The 19,862-nt window shown below is 30.9% G+C and overlaps 1 protein-coding gene across 2 annotated transcripts in view; it reads right to left on the reverse strand.

Annotated features, from left to right (window-relative positions):
- Window positions 1–19,862, reverse strand: part of LOC142334076 (protein FAM117B-like) — a 62,327-nt gene that overhangs the window by 37,890 nt on the left and 4,575 nt on the right. For both annotated transcript variants that reach the window (XM_075381753.1, XM_075381752.1), the window contains exons 2-6: window positions 16,774–16,940; window positions 11,906–11,991; window positions 3,084–3,297; window positions 1,406–1,517; window positions 1,224–1,307 (exon numbers count right to left, since the gene is read on the reverse strand). In XM_075381753.1, coding sequence (XP_075237868.1) covers window positions 1,224–1,307; window positions 1,406–1,517; window positions 3,084–3,297; window positions 11,906–11,991; window positions 16,774–16,940 — 663 coding nt within the window. The remainder of the gene's footprint in view (window positions 1–1,223; window positions 1,308–1,405; window positions 1,518–3,083; window positions 3,298–11,905; window positions 11,992–16,773; window positions 16,941–19,862) is intronic.

The following is a 19,862-nucleotide window of genomic DNA, read 5'->3' on the forward strand; positions in this document are numbered from 1 at the left end:
CTACAAAAATATTCTCTATATAATGTACAAATGCTAATTATAAATTTGTTTTTAAACAATTTTTTCTACTTGTTATTTTTTATGTTTTAATTACAATTCTCATAGGATGATAAACAGTGATAAATTATATATTATGTAAAAACTCAAAATTAATTTTAAATTATGTGATAATGCAAGGGTCATTCAATAAAGACACAAACTGCTCTGGTACTAAAATGGTTTATTTAATCAATGTAACATTTTTTCACTTTTCAACAAAATCTTCGGCAATATTAATACACTTGTCCCATCTCTGATTTAGCTATGCCTGCATCAAAGAATTCATGACCTTTTTGCATATTTTCTTTGTCTTTGTCATCAAAGACATTAAACTTCTTTCAGAGTAGCAGCTTCTTCAATGGATCAAACAAGTGGAGTTCCATTTGTTTGGGCCAAGTCAGGACTGTATGGGGAATGAGGTAATACTTTGCAATGCAATTTAAGAGATAATTTCTCAAGTTACCCAAGCTGTATAAAGCTGGGCGTTAGAAGCCTTTGTAGTAAGATCCAGTGTATTTTTTCAACACTGCTAACTTCATTTCATTGATAAGAATGTCATAGTAGTATACACCACTTGTTGGTTGCTACTTCTAGAAAATCAAGTCTATGCAAGTGTCAAACACTGGAGTTGAAGACTTCAATAAGATGTCCAAAAGGTACTCGTCAGTTACTGAAGTTCGACCGTAAAATAAGATTTTGAGGTTATTAACAATTTTACTCAAACAATCATCAAAAGTTATTACAGGTTTACCGACTTACTGTTCTGAAAATACCATAATCTTCTTACTAACTGTTTTCCCTCTACAGCTATTTGTGTTGATTATTGAATGACCTTTGCAATAACTAATGTTTATATTCAAAATAAACCATATACGGTAGGATAGTTCCTTAGAAAAATTCAATAAATATGCTTCCCAGCACCAAAAATTTACTGCTCATACTATGGTTAAATTAAAGGATTGACGTTCTCAAAATAAAAAAAATAAAACAATCTATTTAAATCTAAATATTTCTATCTATTTATACCTATAGAAATTTTTGGCAGAAAATAATCAATTAGTTCATTCCACATATGCTCACATGCACGCATGCACACACACACACTCTCACTCCAACTCTCTCTCTCACTCACACACACACATACTCATTCACATTTGTATAAGTTTTCTAAACTGATAACTGACCTCCAAGTTGAACTTCACTTGAAGGTCTAGAATTATCCATACTTCCTGCAACTAATGGTGAACCAGAATCCCTCGATGATGCTTCTAAATGAAAAATTAAAAAAAAATTATTTTAGAAAGAAAAAATTTTTAGAAAGTATCAGTAAATTAAAATTAATGATTTTTTTTATAATAAATCATACCAGACGATTGTGAACTGCTATAAGCTGGCGTTTGAGTATTAACTGATCTGGTTGAACGTGAGAATAGATCAGCTAATGGTGCCCTATGCCCCTCAGGTGTTGTTTGTACTAACTGAAATAAAAAAAATATATTTATAATAAATACTATTTAAGAAATACATATAAATAAATCTACCATGTATGTACAGACAAACTAACTATATATATATAAGAAATAACTTGATCCACCATGTACAGAATAAAATTAAATTAGGTGGGATGACACTTACCTTACATCATTATATATACATAACAGTACTTTCACGCATTTTCCCGCATCTTCAGTTGATACAATCCTTTAATTTTTCACGTAAAATTACATATTATAAATATACATCATTAATAAAATAAATTCTTTATAAATGGAATAAAATGGAATTTGCTAAAACTCTAGATATAAACTTGAAAATCAAAATTAAAGTTACAAATTCCATATATAAAAATATCTCATCAAATAATAAAAATATAAATTAAAAGTTAAGATGATAAACACGTTAAAAAAAAATAAATCTGAATAGCCAATAGCCAATATTTTATTCTAAGAAATCATCTTCTGCCACTTGCTAACGAAACATTTCCAAACCTATGTTTATAAGAACTTTATTTTTGGAAGTATAACAAAGTTTGTTACATTCTTTGTGAATCAATCTGTATAAATTGTTCGGAAGTGGGGGGGGGGAGGCTCTTCACCCTATCTTTTTCTAATTTAAATCAACATACTTTGTAATATTTTATTTTGAACACTACATTTTGTAATTTTTTCCTAAAATATGACCTTGTCTAGCATAATTGTTTACGAATCTACAAAGTTTTACATAAAATCAGGTAACCATTAACTTTCACAAAGGGCTTTTATGGATAATTATGAAAAATCCATCAAGTTGATAGCTATTAGCAACATCCTTTATAATGTTTAAATCTAATGATGGAAAAATTAAATATCAATAAGTTATAAGCAAAAAGTTTTCATGACACTGAAAATATTTTTTTTCTTTTTTTTTTACTGTATGTATCTTCGGTGAGGAACATAATTAATTTAACTGGTTCTTATCTCTTCTATCGCTGCTTTATTCATACCATTGTATTTTATTGATCCCCTACATATCTGAAAACAGACACCACTTTTAAGACTTTCATATTCTGCGCTAATTTTCTTTTTGGGATAGTTTTTGATGTTGGATTTATTTCAGATTTTTCAAAAGATGTATACAAGCCTGCTCTCTCAGCCACCTGTTTTAGATTTTCTAAGAATCTATGGAAGAAGAATACAGGTATATTCTTCTTCCTCTATTTCTGCTAGCAAAGTCATATCACCCACAAAGACCAGACATGTGATTCAGGTTCTGCTGTTTTTTTTTCCTATACTTATTCCTTTTTAATCCTTTTCCCAGAAAGTCTCTAGTATTTTGTCTAGATTGAAGTTGAAAAGCAACGAAAATAGTCTGTCTCCTTGTCTTAATCCGGTTTTAACTTCAAAGGGAGCACTTAGATGTCCTATGAATTTAACTTTTGATATTGTCTTTATGAAGGTTAATTCTATGAGTTTGATTGTTTTGTTATCTATCCCGTATTATTTCAACAATTTATAGTTAAATAAAATAATAACAAAAAATTTATAAAATCTGATTGTTACACATACCTTTTCTTCTTCTCTTTCAGTGCTTAAAGAAGACATCGCTTTTAAAACTAATCTCTCAATTTCTTGATTTAAACCTTCAATAGAACTTCTCATTGGTTGCTTTTGCTTAGATGGTATAGGTAATGGATTTGTTTGGGATGCATGTTCTACTTGCGTTACTTGAATACCACCTCTGTTACCAGAAGGTAGAACAACTGTTGACCTTTGTAGCAAACTAAAATAGACAAAAAATGTATTAAAAAATAATAATAAAAACTAATAATGGGTCAATCCATTTGAAGTGACCCAAAGGTGATATAAAATCAATCTGTGGTATCAATCATTGTGGTAATTGTAATATTAAAGTGGTGAGAAGACAAGAAACCCCATTGGAGCACTTATTTAGCGAGTCAAAATGGTACCGCTTTTAACAGGTTTTTCATGATTTTTGAGACGTTATAACTTTTTTATTAGTACAATACACAAAAAAACTTTTTATCTGCCATAAACATCTACAAAAACACTGTGTTGTGGAAATTTGAGATTTTTATCACCAGCCCCTTCACAGTTATTTGAAGCCAAAATTTGAATCTTTTTTTAAAAATTACTTTTCAAAAATTCATAAAACTTTATGGGCAAGTATATCACCATTAATATTATTTATGGCAAACCTACTAACATATACCTACATGTAAAAAAAATAATTCAAACTATATATGCCATCCCTGCCTCTTGGAAAAAATTACCAAACGTGAAACTTCACTGTTTTTTATGTTCAACTTTATTGGTAATTTTCTCATAGAGTGAAGAGATAGGTAAATAAACCACTGGACCAATCTTTTACCTTGAGAAAATGTGAATAAATTGCTTTTTGTTTCATCCTACCAGGACAAATAGTTTTTTAGTTATGACTTTTTTCATAAACCCTTACAATCATAAAAATAGGTGTGCACACTGTAACAAAAATGGCTGCCACAAGTAAACTGCTTCAATAAAAAATTTAAAAAAATAGTTTTAAGGTCGTGAAACATTTAGGAAACAAGTGGGTAAGTTTCAATTTTTTTGGAATTGGTCGAATAACCAACTTATGTTTTTTTGGGACACTTCAAATGGACTGACCCTAGTATTAGTTTGAATAAATAAATAAATAAATATATATATATATATATATATATAAATGGGATTTATATATATATATATATATAAATGGGATTTATTTCAAAAGCAGACACATTTCCTGAATTGCTATTATAATATTAAAAAATAAAATATTACATTCACTGCTCTGAAGACCAAAACAAAAAGTCAGCCAGCAAAGTCTGATCGAATGAGTTGATATTATGTTGGCGCCAAGTGAATTCCTGTAACCCAGGTTGGTCTAATGGTGAACTCATTTTATTGCCTATCAGCTGATTTTGAAGTCAAGAGTTCTAAAGTTTAAATCCTAGTAAAAGCAGTTACTTTTATATGGATTTGAATCCTAGATCATGAATATCGATGTTCTTTGGTAGTTGGGTTTTTCAATTAACCATACATCTTAGGAATGATCGACCTGAGACTGTACAAGACTACACTTTGTTTACAGTCATACATATCATCCCCATTCATCCACTTATGTAATACGCTACCTTACGGTAGTTTCAGAGGCTGAAAAGAAAAAAGTGAAATCACATAATAAGAGTCTAGAGTAGATCTCGAGGTATCATACTTCTCTTGATTCCATCCTTTTGCTGCTACCCATAAACTTTCCACCGTGAACCTATGAGCCCCCAGTAACTGGATCTCAAAAGTTAACTGAGTGATTAACAGTTTGATGTGTAAAACTGTAACCTTGTAGATAAGTTATAGTTTTGTAACTTTGCCAACTATCATAAATTATGTTCATCCTAGGTGTAATATACTCCTTTACAACACTCAGTAATGTCTCTTTCCCTTTCATTCAATCAGGGACTGTATACACGAAACATTCTTTTGTTTCTCTGTAAATTCCCACAAACACACACTACTAAGAGTGAACCTCATTGAATATGGTTCATATTCCTTAGCAGTAGATAGGTTGTCCCCATATTGTACTAGTTTACTATAGCATATTTTAATTATTTATTATAATAATATTATTGGTGCATGATAATGACACTTTGTTTTGCACTCAGTTAAAAACATTACATTTCTGCCTTGAAAAAAGTCAATTTCCACTTTCAGACTATTCCTGCCTATTATTACTGAGTTACGGAGTAACATGTTCGCACACAGTTCCCTCACAAAAATTTTCTAATCAGTATGGGTAGCAGCACTACCCATACCAAATTCTTTGCTACAAAACTTAAAAAAACTAGTTAGTATTCCTACTCAATGCAAACAGAAAATAAAAAACTTCTAATTTCAGTTTATTAATTTACAGAAATGTACTGCTCCTTAAAATGAGCAGAATTGCAGCAACATAACTTTGCATGCAATTTATCTTCCCGTTGCTTAACAAAAGAGACATTTCATGACTCCATTTTTTACAAACTAAATGGATTTTACATAATACTAGGTTTTCCATACAGAGTCGGTATGGAAAACCTAGTATTATGTAAAATCCATTTAGTTTGTAAAAAATGAACAGAATGTTATTTATCTAGCAACTCTAAGATTAAGTCAAGAAATCCCATGTTGAATCAAAATAATAAACAGTGATGACAAACACACCAAAAACACATGCAATACGTGACTGAAATAATTGTTTGCACAACTTGTATACAGCCAGCAATATAACTACACGATAAGACAAGTTGAAAAATAAACTATGACTGATAAGATACACTTTTTTTTTTTTTTTTTTTTTGTCTTCAGTCATTTGACTGGTTTGATGCAGCTCTCCAAGATTCCCTACCTAGTGCTAGTCGTTTCATTTCAGTATACCCTCTACATCCTACATCCCCAACAATTTGTTTTACATACTCCAAACGTGGCCTGCCTACACAATCTTTCCCTTCTACCTGTCCTTCCAATATTAAAGCGATTATTCCAGGATGCCTTAGTATGTGGCCTATAAGTCTGTTTCTTCTTTTAACTATATTTTTCCAAATGCTTCTTTCTTCATCTATTTGCCGCAATACCTCTTCATTTGTCACTTTATCCACCCATCTGATTTTTAACATTCTCCTATAGCACCGCATTTCAAAAGCTTCTAATCTTTTCTTCTCAGATACTCCGATCGTCCAAGTTTCACTTCCATATAAAGCGACACTCCAAACATACACTTTCAAAAATCTTTTCCTGACATTTAAATTAATTTTTGATGTAAACAAATTATATTTCTTACTGAAGGCTCGTTTAGCTTGTGCTATTTGGCATTTTATATCGCTCCTGCTTCGTCCATCTTTAGTAATTTTACTTCCCAAATAACAAAATTCTTCTACCTCCATAATCTTTTCTCCTCCTATTTTCACATTCAGCGGTCCATCTTTGTTATTTCTACTACATTTCATTACTTTTGTTTTGTTCTTGTTTATTTTCATGCGATAGTTCTTGCGTAGGACTTCATCTATGCCGTTCATTGTTTCTTCTAAATCCTTTTTACTCTCGGCTAGAATTACTATATCATCAGCAAATCGTAGCATCTTTATCTTTTCACCTTGTACTGTTACTCCGAATCTAAATTGTTCTTTAACATAATTAACTGCTAGTTCCATGTAAAGATTAAAAAGTAACGGAGATAGGGAACATCCTTGTCGGACTCCCTTTCTTATTAGGGCTTCTTTCTTATGTTCTTCAATTGTTATTGTTGCTGTTTGGTTCCTGTAGATGTTAGCAATTGTTCTTCTATCTCTGTATTTGAACCCTAATTTTTTTAAAATGCTGAACATTTTATTCCAGTCTACATTATCGAAAGCCTTTTCTAGGTCTATAAACGCCAAGTACGTTGGTTTGTTTTTCTTTAATCTTCCTTCTACTATTAATCTGAGGCCTAAAATTGCTTCCCTTGTCCCTATACTTTTCCTGAAACCAAATTGGTCTTCTCCTAACACTTCTTCCACTCTCCTCTCAATTCTTCTGTATAAAATTCTAGTTAAGATTTTTGATGCATGACTAGTTAAACTAATTGTTCTGTATTCTTCACATTTATCTGCCCCTGCTTTCTTCGGTATCATAACTATAACACTTTTTTTTAAGTCTGATGGAAATTCCCCATTTTCATAAATATTACACACCAGTTTGTATAATCTATCAATCGCTTCCTCACCTGCACTGCGCAGTAATTCTACAGGTATTCCGTCTATTCCAGGAGCCTTTCTGCCATTTAAATCTTTTAATGCTCTCTTAAATTCAGATCTCAGTATTGTTTCTCCCATTTCATCCTCCTCAACTTCCTCTTCTTCCTCTATAACACCATTTTCTAATTCATTTCCTCCGTATAACTCTTCAATATATTCCACCCATCTATCGATTTTACCTTTCGTATTATATATTGGTGTACCATCTTTGTTTAACACATTATTAGATTTTAATTTATGTACCCCAAAATTTTCCTTAACTTTCCTGTATGCTCCGTCTATTTTACCAATGTTCATTTCTCTTTCCACTTCTGAACACTTTTCTTTAATCCACTCTAAGATACACGTTAGTGATTAAATATTGTATATTATTACTTAAATCATAAATAATTTAAATAAAACTATTAGAAATTCAAAATATGAATATTAAGAAATGTGTCCACTTTCAAAATAAAACCCCAAAAATGTGTTTCTATTAATTTAAAGCATTATCAAAATTTACTGCCTATTACTTTTTAATATATTCTGTCTCAGTTACAGCGCACAGATGTTTAATCCTTTGAATACAGGTAATCTTAAGCCACATTAACCACGGTCTACTTAATTGTAATAAGGTAAAATCAAAACCTAAACCAACAACGATTGTTAATGTCTATATGCCTATAAGCGCCCATGATGATGATGAGGTAGAGTGTATACGAAGAGATTGATGAAGCAATTAAACACGTAAAAGGAGATGAAAATTTAATAATAGTTGGAGATTGGAATGCAAGCATTGGAAAAGGCAAGGAAGGAAATATAGTGGGTGAATATGGGCTGGGCAAAAGGAATGAAAGAGGGGACCGACTTATAGAGTTTTGTACGAAGTATAATTTAGTAATTGTCAACACCCAATTTAAAAATCATAATAGAAGAATATACACTTGGAAAAAGCCAGACGATACTGCAAGGTATAAGATAGATTATATCATGGTTAAGCAAAGATTTAGAAATCAACTCGTTGACTGCAAAACTTAACCTGGAGCAGACATTGATAGCGACCATAATTTGGTGATAATGAAATGTAGATTGGGGTTTAAAAACCTGAAGAAAAGGTGTCAGATGAATCAGTGGAATTTAGAGAAGCTTGAGGAAGAGGAGGTAAAGAAGATTTTTGAGAAGGACATCGTAAGAGGTCTGAGTAAAAAAGATAAGGTAGAAAATGTAGAAGAAGAATGGGAGAATGTTAAAAAGGAAATTCTTAAATCAGCAGAAGCAAACTTGGAATAAAGAGAACTGGTAGAAAACCTTGGGTTTCAGACGATATATTGCAGCTGATGGATGAACGTAGAAAATATAAGAATTATAGTGATGAAGAAAGTAAAAGGAACTATCGGCAATTAAGAAATGCTATAAAGGAAGTGCAAACTGGCGAAAGAAGAGTGGATTAAAGAAAAGTGTTCAGAAGTGGAAAGAGAAATAAACATTGGTAAAATAGACGGAGCATACAGGAAAGTTAAGGAAAATTTTGGGGTACATAAATTAAAATCTAATAATGTGTTAAACAAAGATGGTACACCAATATATAATACGAAAGGTAAAGTCGATAGATGGGTGGAATATATTGAAGAGTTATACGGAGGAAATGAATTAGAAAATGGTGTTATAGAGGAAGAAGAGGAAGTTAAGGAGGATGAAATGGGAGAAACAATAATGAGATCTGAATTTAAGAGAGCATTAAAAGATTTAAATGGCAGAAAGGCTCCTGGAATAGACGGAATACCTGTAGAATTACTGCGCAGTGCAGGTGAGGAAGCGATTGATAGATTATACAAACTGGTGTGTAATATTTATGATAAAGGGGAATTTCCGCCAGACTTCAAAAAAAGTGTTTAGTCATGATACCAAAGAAAGCAGGGGCAGATAAATGTGAAGAATACAGAACAATTAGTTTAACTAGTCATGCATCAAAAATCTTAACTAGAATTCTATACAGAAGAATTGAGAGGAGAGTGGAAGAAGTGTTAGGAGAAGACCAATTTGGTTTCAGGAAAAGTATAGGGACAAGGGAAGCAATTTTAAAGCAAAATCCAGGTGGATTTTGCACTTTATCCAGGTGGATAAAATGACAAATGAAGAGGTAAATAGATGAAGAAAGAAGCATTTGGAAAAATATAGTTAAAAGAAGAGACAGACTTATAGGCCACATACTAAGGCATCCTGGAATAGTCGCTTTGATATTGGAAGGACAGATAGAAGGAAAAAATTGTGTAGGCAGGCCACGTTTGGAATATGTAAAACAAATTGTTAGGGATGTACGATGTAGAGGGTATACTGAAATGAAATGACTAGCACTGGATAGGGAATCTTGGAGAGCTGCATCAAACCAGTCAAATGACTGAAGACAAAAAAAACAAAAACTTAATCGTTACAACATTACTTTATTCCCACTGCCTGTATCCCACCACATTCAATCAATATTTTAAAAATTACATCAATCTTATACAAAATCTTTTTTAAAAGGGCAAACACAATTTTATAAAATACACTTCAAATTTTATATAACATAATGTTTAAAAATTTATGTCCACAAGAATGGTTTTAAATTGTATAAGATCAAAAAATAAACATAATTTTTTAATTACATATGCGCTATGTTTTCTGCTATCGAACGAGTTCATGAGATTTCCAAGCAATGGTAGCACTCACTGTCTATAATGTACATCAATAATTTTAGCCATTTACTTTATTACAAATAGCAATTAATTTTGTTTGAAAATGACAGAACAAAAGATCTGCATAAAATTTTTCGTTATGAGTGGAATAAAGAGCAGTGAAGTGATGAAAGTACTAGAGCAGGCTTTTGGCGAGGATATTATGTAGATACCAGGAGTTTATGAGCAATATAAATGGTTTCAAGAAGAATGTGAGATAAGAAAAAGATTGGATATCCTAACATATAAAAAATTATGTAAATATCAACAAACCAAAGAACATTATGACCAACAATCACTGAATCAGATTTAATACAAGAGGTAACAGAAAAAACTGGCTTCCTCTTTTGAAACAAATTATATGTTCACTTTTATCTTTTAAAATAATGCAAAATATATATATATATATATATATGCGGCAACGTTCTTGTTCTTTGAGAAAGGAAGGAGAGAGTATCCTCTGTAAACAGAAAAAAAAACTGACATTTTCCCAGGTTAAAATGTGGTTTTTACTTTTAGTGGTGGAAGTAAAAGTACGATGTCACCACCACATGCTCTTCCTCACAAGTTCCACATCCTTCCTCTTTTGATTCTTTAGTGACATAATTCATCCATGTTATTTTTTTTATAAGAGGTCATTAAAGAAATTTTTAATCCTTGACTGTTTTACATCATTACAGAAGTACTGTGACAGCAACCAGGCTTCTTCAGTAAAAAAACTGACTTACCAGTCACTTTGCTAAAATTGAAGTAATCTTTTTTTCTCTACAATCCCAAAAGTTTTCCTAACATTTCTTTAATACATGAAAGTTTTCTGAAATAGATAACTTTGGTCTGTTAGTCTTATAGATGGAAAGTTATTGATTGATATGCATTCAGTTAATTTTTAAATCATAAGGCCCACTCTGATTTACCCCTAAACTGATTTATAAATCTCATATAAATCTGAAATCGTTTGATCCCTTTGTCAAAATGAAGTAATAATTTAACATTTAATTACTTATGGATTAAAACTGACAAGTAAGAGAGATAGAGTAATCAGCACTACTAATGATAATTATTGTTATGGAAGTATTTCACCGATGAATCATGTTTACTTATGCTCATATTAAGAACAAAACATAACTATTTCAATTTAGATTTGATAAATGTTTATTTTCCCCTTTGATTTAGGCCATCTACAGAGCAAGTGAAAAACTTTACATATGATTTTTAATAATTTTTATTCCAGTAATTATTCTTTTACTTTTTTGTGAATACAGCTGTTTTCTCTCCTCAAGACCACACTAAGTTGTTGACTTGTTATTTGTTTTGTTAGTTCTTGAAATTACAGAAATTCTTGATTTTGTCTCGAAATGTGTTCCAGTCACATGTTTCTTCATTAGTGATTACATCATCGTTGATCTCAATCTGTTGTTCTTTTCAGTTCTGATCTACACGAGGATACGTTTCGTGATTCATGTCATTCATTGAAGAAATGTATTGAATTTTATCTTGCGTTTTCAAATTATATTGGTGAATTTTTCACACTGTGCAGAATTCCCTGTCAGTTCAGAGTTGTCAATGGTTTTCTTGGGCCTAGGATTTTACTGAGGAAATTTCTTTCTTTGCATTTAAGTACGTGGGTGTCACATTTTACTAGTGGTCCCAGGTATTTTGTGTTTGATGATGGTCTATTAAAACAATTTATGAAATTCAAACATTTTTTAAAAATTATTTGTAATTTCAGAAAATTCTGAGAGAAAACAACAACAATACTTATAAGATACACTGAAAATATTGCATGAACATTGTATGACACAACGTTAAACATAAAACGGTTACACATATACATAAAAATCACTGGTATTGTTATATATATAGAAACTGTATAAATTTATTCAGTACTTACCGATGCCTAATCATTTTTTCTAATTTATCTTCACTTAAACATGTATCAGAAATTTTATGTGATTTTCTAGCATCTGAATCATCAGTCTAAAAAAGAAAAGATTATTAATCAGAATATATATATAATAACTTATAGTTATTAAACATATACATAAATATTATTCAAAAGGATAGTTTACATGTTGAATATATAACAATAAAGGCTAGACATTATTTAAGAAATAAATACAGTCGCCGCCAAGTAACCGCGAGCTTGGAGTGATGATTATACCCAATGTATCACACATCATGTTTATGCTACCACGAGATGACTAATCATGATGTGCCAATGTTTAGAATACAATAGTATAGCAGTAACATGCAGGCTGATCATCTAAGCTCGCCATTACTGTAAGTATTAGTATATATTTGAATTTAATTCAAAAAAATTGAGATTTTGTCTATAAATTCCTGAAATTATTATTCAGATTACTTTTCCATAAATTTGTGTCAAAAATACAGGATTATTTTAGTAGATTAAGTAATTCAATATTTTGTACTTAGATACACATAAATCAAATGATGAACTTAGAAAAAATGTGTAATCGATATTAATATAAAAAAGAATACATAGTAGTTGACCTAAAAGCATAACAATAAAATTAAAAATTTTAAAAACCCCACAAAGCTGTTTTGAAGAAACATATCTACTGGAGCGTCCCCCCATGACTCATCACTGTAAAAATAACCTAACAACCAGCTCTGAGGCGATATCTATGTAATGCAAAAAACCGCATCAAGATTGGCCCAACCGTTTTAGAGAAACACATCTACTGCAGCACCCCTTCGTGGCCTATAACTGTAAAACATGTCTAAGAACCTGCTCTGAAGTAACACCTATGTAATACAAAAAAACCACATCGAAATCGGTCCAGTAGTTTTTGAGAAAAATGGTAACAGACATGCAAACACACACACAACCTCTTCCCCCAAACGCATATACCAACTTCATACTCTTGTAACAAACAAGAAAATTATAAAAATTGGTGAAGTAGTCGCAATAGCTTAGATGATATTGATATCTTAAAAATAGGGAGGGTAATACCAAACACTACACACCACTCTGCTCACATTATTGTTTGAAATGAAAACAAATCTTTGAAAAAAAGATTCACCTTTTTGTTAGGTTCATGCAACAAAATACACATATGATTAAGAAATCTGAACATTATTATCAATCATTCAAAGTGAAACAAATAATACAGTCAATTATAGTATTTCAAATATCATTTTATGTAAGATCATTATGAAAAAGACAGTATTGGACTGTTCAAGAACATCAATTAGTGTTGTATGAACAGTTACAGAGAATACATGATAGATTGAATGTCGAGTGAAGCAAGGGAATGAATTCTACTTATGTAGAAAACATGGAATACAGATAAAAAGACAGATCAATGATATAATCTTAGCAAAAGATAATCTTATAAAAATGTTTTCATCAAAGGAATTTAATGTTTTGGTAGGTAGTAAATAGTTTTCGATATAACTACACTACAGTTAAAGAAATAACAAACAATTTTTTTTTCTACATCAAATTACGTAAAGACAACTTTGTTAAATCCTTGAGCAACTGGGAAAAATTATCTGGTTTCTTGTATTTTTCTCTCCAACTAACATTCACAACACGAGTCAATAAGAATAATATCACTTCCACACACATCCACGACTCACACAATTTCATAAATTTTAAAGAATGTTACTGCTGTTTCAGTATTAAAACTCTACATTTCATTGTCATCTGATTTACTTTAAACAATCCCATTATACGGCACAATAAAAGATTTTAATTAAAATTCCACAATATTAAAAATACCAGACAGTTTAAATCAACAAAATAGTTAAATCTATTTGCATAAAGACTATCGTTTACAATGAAAATTTATAATACTATTCAAACATGGCAGCTGTAAACAGCAAAAACAGATTCTTACTATATCAATTTTTACAGGGTAGGGAAATTTAATCGATATTGATACACTACTGATTACCATAATTTACTAACAATTTTATTGTTAACAATTATGAATGTAAGTGTCATTAATAATTAAAAAAAAGAGACAAATGGCAACAACAGAAAACTTATTTAATAGAATAAAGTGACAATATGTTTATGTAAATTAGGCACACCCGACATAGAAAATATCAGCTGTTTGATAAGAATTTCCACTATTACATTCTCTTTTGTGGGCTTCAAAATGTCCATATGGTACTTGAAACAAGAAAAAATAGAAAAATAGGTTACTATGATAAGATTTTTATCTTCCGAACGAGTAAAACCAGAAAAAATTAACATGAGGATGTTAAAACAGTATGGTAAAAAGTGTATTAACTGTACAAAGTTTTATAAATGGATAGAACAATTTAAACCAAGCAGAACAAGTCTCATACTTTCAATGTAGTGGAAGACCGCTTTTCAAAACTCTACCAATTATTTTGCTTGTGAGGACAGATTAAGATTCCAGAAACTGCTGAAATTTCCACTAAGAGTATGGGATGGTCCATTCCATTATCTGTGACAAACAAAATTACTGGAAAATATGTCTTAGATGAGTTCTGAGATGGTCGAATCAAAATCACAAAATACCCAAATTCACATTTGTATGGAAATTAAACAAGACATTTTAGCAGAAGGCAATGTTTTTTTAAATCACACAACTCGTGTTGAGCATAGTTTTGATCCAGAATCCAAATGTCACGAGTAAAATGGGAAACATCTGGGTACTACCACCAGGAAAAACTTCAAAATCTACACAGCAGCTGGTAAAGAGATGCTAACAGTGTTTTAGGAGTATAAATGCCCAATTTAATGCATTTATTTGGAAGAACAATGTACAATTAACTGCACATATTATTTTGATTCATTAATAAATAAAGTGAAACCCCCAATAAGGAGAACATGTACTGGTACTAACTCAAAGAAGAAAACTCTTCAGCATGATAACATCCCATGCCGCTCTAAAGACACATAAAGCTATTAAATGCTTATATCCCAAGCTTATAAATGCCAGGTTGGGAAGTATTGCTACATCTACCTTTTAGTCCTTTTAAAAGTTACAACTTTTTGTAATTTCTTTATATTTTATGCAAAAAAATAAATAAAATTGCACTTTGCAGTAAGTAAAAAAAAGATAATACAAATTGCTATCAAACCAAATTTTAAATATCTTATTAATCCTTAATTTTTAACCAAATTCGGAGTTAAAATTTTGAATTGTTGGACAATAGAAAAAATGCAAATGTTATATAAAACCAAGTTTCATATTTTATACAGTTCACAACATTTATTAAAAACAATATGTAAGAAAACTATAAAAAATGAAAGAGCAGCACCAGTTTGCATAACCATCTGTTAACAATTACATACATACTCTTATGAACGTATGCTCCCCCTCTCACATTCTCTCTCTCTCTCTCTGTATATATTATGTGTATGTGTGTCTGTGCATACACATGTGCATCAATTAACAACAAATAATACATATGTACTCCATTAGTATAAATTATAATGAAAAAAAAAAACTATTTTGCTGGTGATAGAAACAGTGTGAATAATTTACACATTCTTCTTCTTCATAGAAAACTGTATGTATTAATTTGTTGTTTTACACTAATTATACCAATCTTTCTTTTGAGTCTAATACATATAAGTCAAATTAAGTATAAATCAGGGTACTAATCAGAACTGTTTTCATAAAGTAATGATGATAATTATACATAGGCCACCAACTATGGGAAAATGTCACCACTAGGGGAAAGAAAACAAAAAAATCATTCCAGAAAAGGTACGGAAAAGCCCAGGTAACTATATACAATTAAGAATTCACCACAGATTTTGATGAAATTTATAATACCCCGTATTTGAAATCCAAGTTATTTATTACAATTGAAATTAATCGTCAGAAACACCTTTCACCCGAGTTACATCCCTTATAAGTTACATAGTACAGTAATCAAAACTTTTGTAATTCAGCACTGTACAAGTGTAATATACATTATTTTCAGAAAAATAAATGGTTATTATATATAATTATGAGTACAGCCTAACAATAGGCCAATTTAATATTCAAAGTTAATTAAATGAGATTAGTGAGTGAAGCGAGTGTTAGGTTATGTGATCATATGAATTTCAGCACACAGAATCATTACCTAACCTAACCTTAACCTTGATCTAAACCTAACTAAACTCAATTAAATTTAACTAAAACCAAGTTATTTAAATTAAGTAAATAATGTATATCATTTAACTTAACCTAACTTGCATTTAAATTTAACCTAACTTAATTCAATCATAAGTGAATCGAATCTCATTCTTAACTTAATTAACAAACTAATTATTTTTTTGAAAATGTATGTTACACTTTTACAGCGTTGAATTATAAAACTTTTGGTGAGAGTATTCTGTAACTTACAAGTAATGTAACTCAAGTGAAAGGAGTTTCCGACAAATAATTTCAATTGTAACGACTAACTTAGGTTATAAATAAGGTACATCCCAAATTTCATCAAAATCAGAGGCGAGTCTCTAATTGTATATAAAATATAAAATTTAAAAAAAATAAAATTAATAAAAATGAGAACTTAAAAATTTTAAATATAACAAAAAGTTATTAAAAATAGACACACCTTTAAACAAAAGCTATGATTAACTGAAGGGTTTCCAAGAACAAAGGATAAAGAAATCCAAAAAAAGGAATGGTCGGAAGAACGCAAAGAACAAACAGAGAGAATGAAGAAGTACTTTTAAGAAAACAATTAAGAAAGAAATGAAGAAGGTTGGAATGTGGATTTAATTGACCAAAAGTGAAAAGAAAAAAAATGACAACTTACCTGTGTTGATTTGTCAACTTGTAATAATGATGTATGATGTATATCTCTTGGCCACTGTCCGGTAAGGTATATTGTATCTAATGAAGCAGTACGACGAATACAAGTAGCACTATTTAGATAATGCTGATGAAAATCAATGTTAGTTGAATATAAAGTTCGACATTTACCTGAAATAAAAGAAAAGAAATTAGTTGAATAGATAATAATATAGCTAGAATTCACCATTAAAAGTGGCAGTTATCATCAAATGTGTTGATGTTATTCCTAAATTGATTCTACCAACTTCAGAGAAATGATTTTTGCTCTTATCAGTTATCTGCCTGCCACGTACTTTTCTGTCCCAACAGGTTCAAACAGTAAGTATTAATCAATTTACACGTTAGCTAAATATTATTTACTTAAATGTCATATTTTAAAATTAATGAAACAATTATTACGATTTCATAATTGTTATCTCTATTGACAGCAGAGCTTATCATTCAACTGACATCTTTTGAATACCTCTTGTTTTTATTCTAGTTAGTATTTCACTTCAATTAGACTGGTTTCAAAGTTTTGTGCTTCTAATTTACATTGTACAAAATGAACATTAGGCAATTATCAAATAAGGAACAGAACGCCACGCAATTCTTTATTGAGGCCGGGATTCTAACAAAACATCACCTTGTCCCTATGTTCAAAAGGTCATAACATGACATTATCTGTAAGCACTAGAGCTGGATGGCGTTGCAACCATTGTGAATGTCAGTTAGGTGAAAAAATTGATTTAAACAACAATTGTATATGGCAGGCAGATAACTGATAAGTACCTTTTGTTTTATTTTGGCCAGCTAAAGAACTGCTCACCAATTTTCATTCAGCTTTCTTTTTTTTTTTGCTTAATTTTACCTTTTTTTATTCTTTCTGTTCTTTCTTGTGTCCATTCTGCTCCTATTTTTTCAGGAGGGGATTTGTTCTGAAATTCTTTCATCTGTTTGACCATTTCTCTAAATTTTTCTTTGTTTTTAATATATTTTACTGTTGTTTTTATTTTAAATCTTTAGAGGTCTGTGCAAACCATTTTAGTTCAACTTTTTTATTTGCAAAGTGATCAATATTTTGTTTACTAATATATTATTATTCATTTTATAAAGGTGGCCGTAAAATTGGGAGTATTTTAATTTTAATTATATTAGAGAAATGGTTTTTCACTGGGTTGTACTTTCCAGCTTATTTTTTTTTAATTACAGTGGAATACCAATTATCCAGAATGTCCTTTTCAAACCTGAATCTGGACAATCATAAAGCTCGATAATTGGAAGATTAAAAAAAACATTTATCATATGTACTGGATAAATTATTTTAATATTTAATGGGTATCAACATGGTTAGTAAAAAGACAAAAATATTTAAAAAATTAATATTTTAGTAAAATTAAAATGGTACTCAGAACAAATGTATAATGTAATTAAAAACAAAATACATTACAAACATATAATCCAATGAGTTGAAATACGAGAGGAAGTTGAAAAGTTCCTGGCTTTGATGCCTTGTAGTTCAAATAAAAAAAAATCTTTGGGCTCATTTGAAAGTTTGATATCTTAGTATGTAAGTGTGCAAATAGCGGGAGTCCAGCATTCATACAATTTTTTTCTGTTGCAGGTGAAAACTGAGATGGCAGAGTCAAAAGCAAGTTTGTTGTCAGTGGAGTTACAGGTCATCATGAAGTTTTTGTTTCTCCAGGGAAAGTCAGCAAAGGACATTCACATTTAAATGTCACAAACACTGGCAGAAAAGTGCGATTCCTACAGCACTATGAAAACTTGGATACCTCGTTTCAAGACTGGTTATCATTTCGCTGTTGAAGATGAGCCCTCAGTGGGTGCCCTCAAATTGCAACTGACACTGCAACATGCAATACTGTCCATGAGCTCATTCTTGAGGACCGGTGCCAAAAAGATAGCCCAGGTACTGGACATCTCCAGTGACCGAGTCGCTTTCATTATTACCACAATCCTAAACATGCGCAAGCTTTCAGCGAAGTCGGTGCCCAAATGTTTGAACTATGATCAGCAGAAGGAATGAGTTGAGACATCCAATGCCATTTTGAAGCCCTGGAGGCCTTTTTGGCTAGGTTAGTGACTGAGATAAAACTTGGCTTCACCTTGATGATCCTGAAACCAAGAAACTGTAAAAAGAATGGCGCCACAGTGGTTCTCTGCAGCCAAAGAAGTTCTGTACACAGAAATCGGCAAAAAGTGATGGCATCCGTTTTGTGGGACAGAGACAGCATTGTCTCTGGTGGACTATTTACCTCAGAGATCAAGTAAAACCGGACAATATTATGGCTAACCTGCTGGAGAAAGCAATTTAGAAAGAAACGTTGAGCAAAGTTGGCCAAAGGGATCCTTCTGTTGCATGACAATGCACTTGCACACATGTCCATAGTTGTGGCTGCTAAATTGACAACCCAGGGCTTCCAACTGTCAACCATCCCCACTACTCACCAGACCTAGTCCCTTTGAACTATTATCTGAACTAAAAGAAGCACCTGAAGGGTATTCATTTTGAGGAGATTGAAGATGTCAAAGAGGCTGCTGAGAGCTGGTTTCGTGCCCAATCAAGGACTTTTATTTGCATGGACAAGAAAAGTAGTAACAATAATATACCATGTGTATCAGTCTCAGGGTAGAATATATTGAATAAATGGATAATTACATAACAATGGCTCCATTCTTTTTAGACAAAGCCAGGAACTTTTCAGCACTCCCTAGGTATGCTAATAAAACAATAAAAAATTTGATAATAGAAAAAAAATCAGAACTTACAAAAATTATCTGAAAGAAATTAAAATTGACTACCATACTGTTTTATAAAAATTGTCATTTAAAAAACGTAGAAAAAACTTACAAAAAAGTACTGAAGAAAATTTGAGTTAAGTTACTGTAATATACAAAAAAAAAAAACTGAAAAAATTACAGTAAGTTAATAGAATAAAATGTAGCAACAATCAATGATCAAAACATACCTTTAAAAACAATATTTCTTCTTTAAAAAAATCTGTAATCTGTGCTTGCTTTAATGTTAAGCTTCATTTATGAGCTACAAGA

This window comes from Lycorma delicatula, chromosome 13 (genome assembly GCF_047948215.1).
Source record: "Lycorma delicatula isolate Av1 chromosome 13, ASM4794821v1, whole genome shotgun sequence".
Taxonomy (NCBI): domain Eukaryota; kingdom Metazoa; phylum Arthropoda; class Insecta; order Hemiptera; family Fulgoridae; genus Lycorma; species Lycorma delicatula.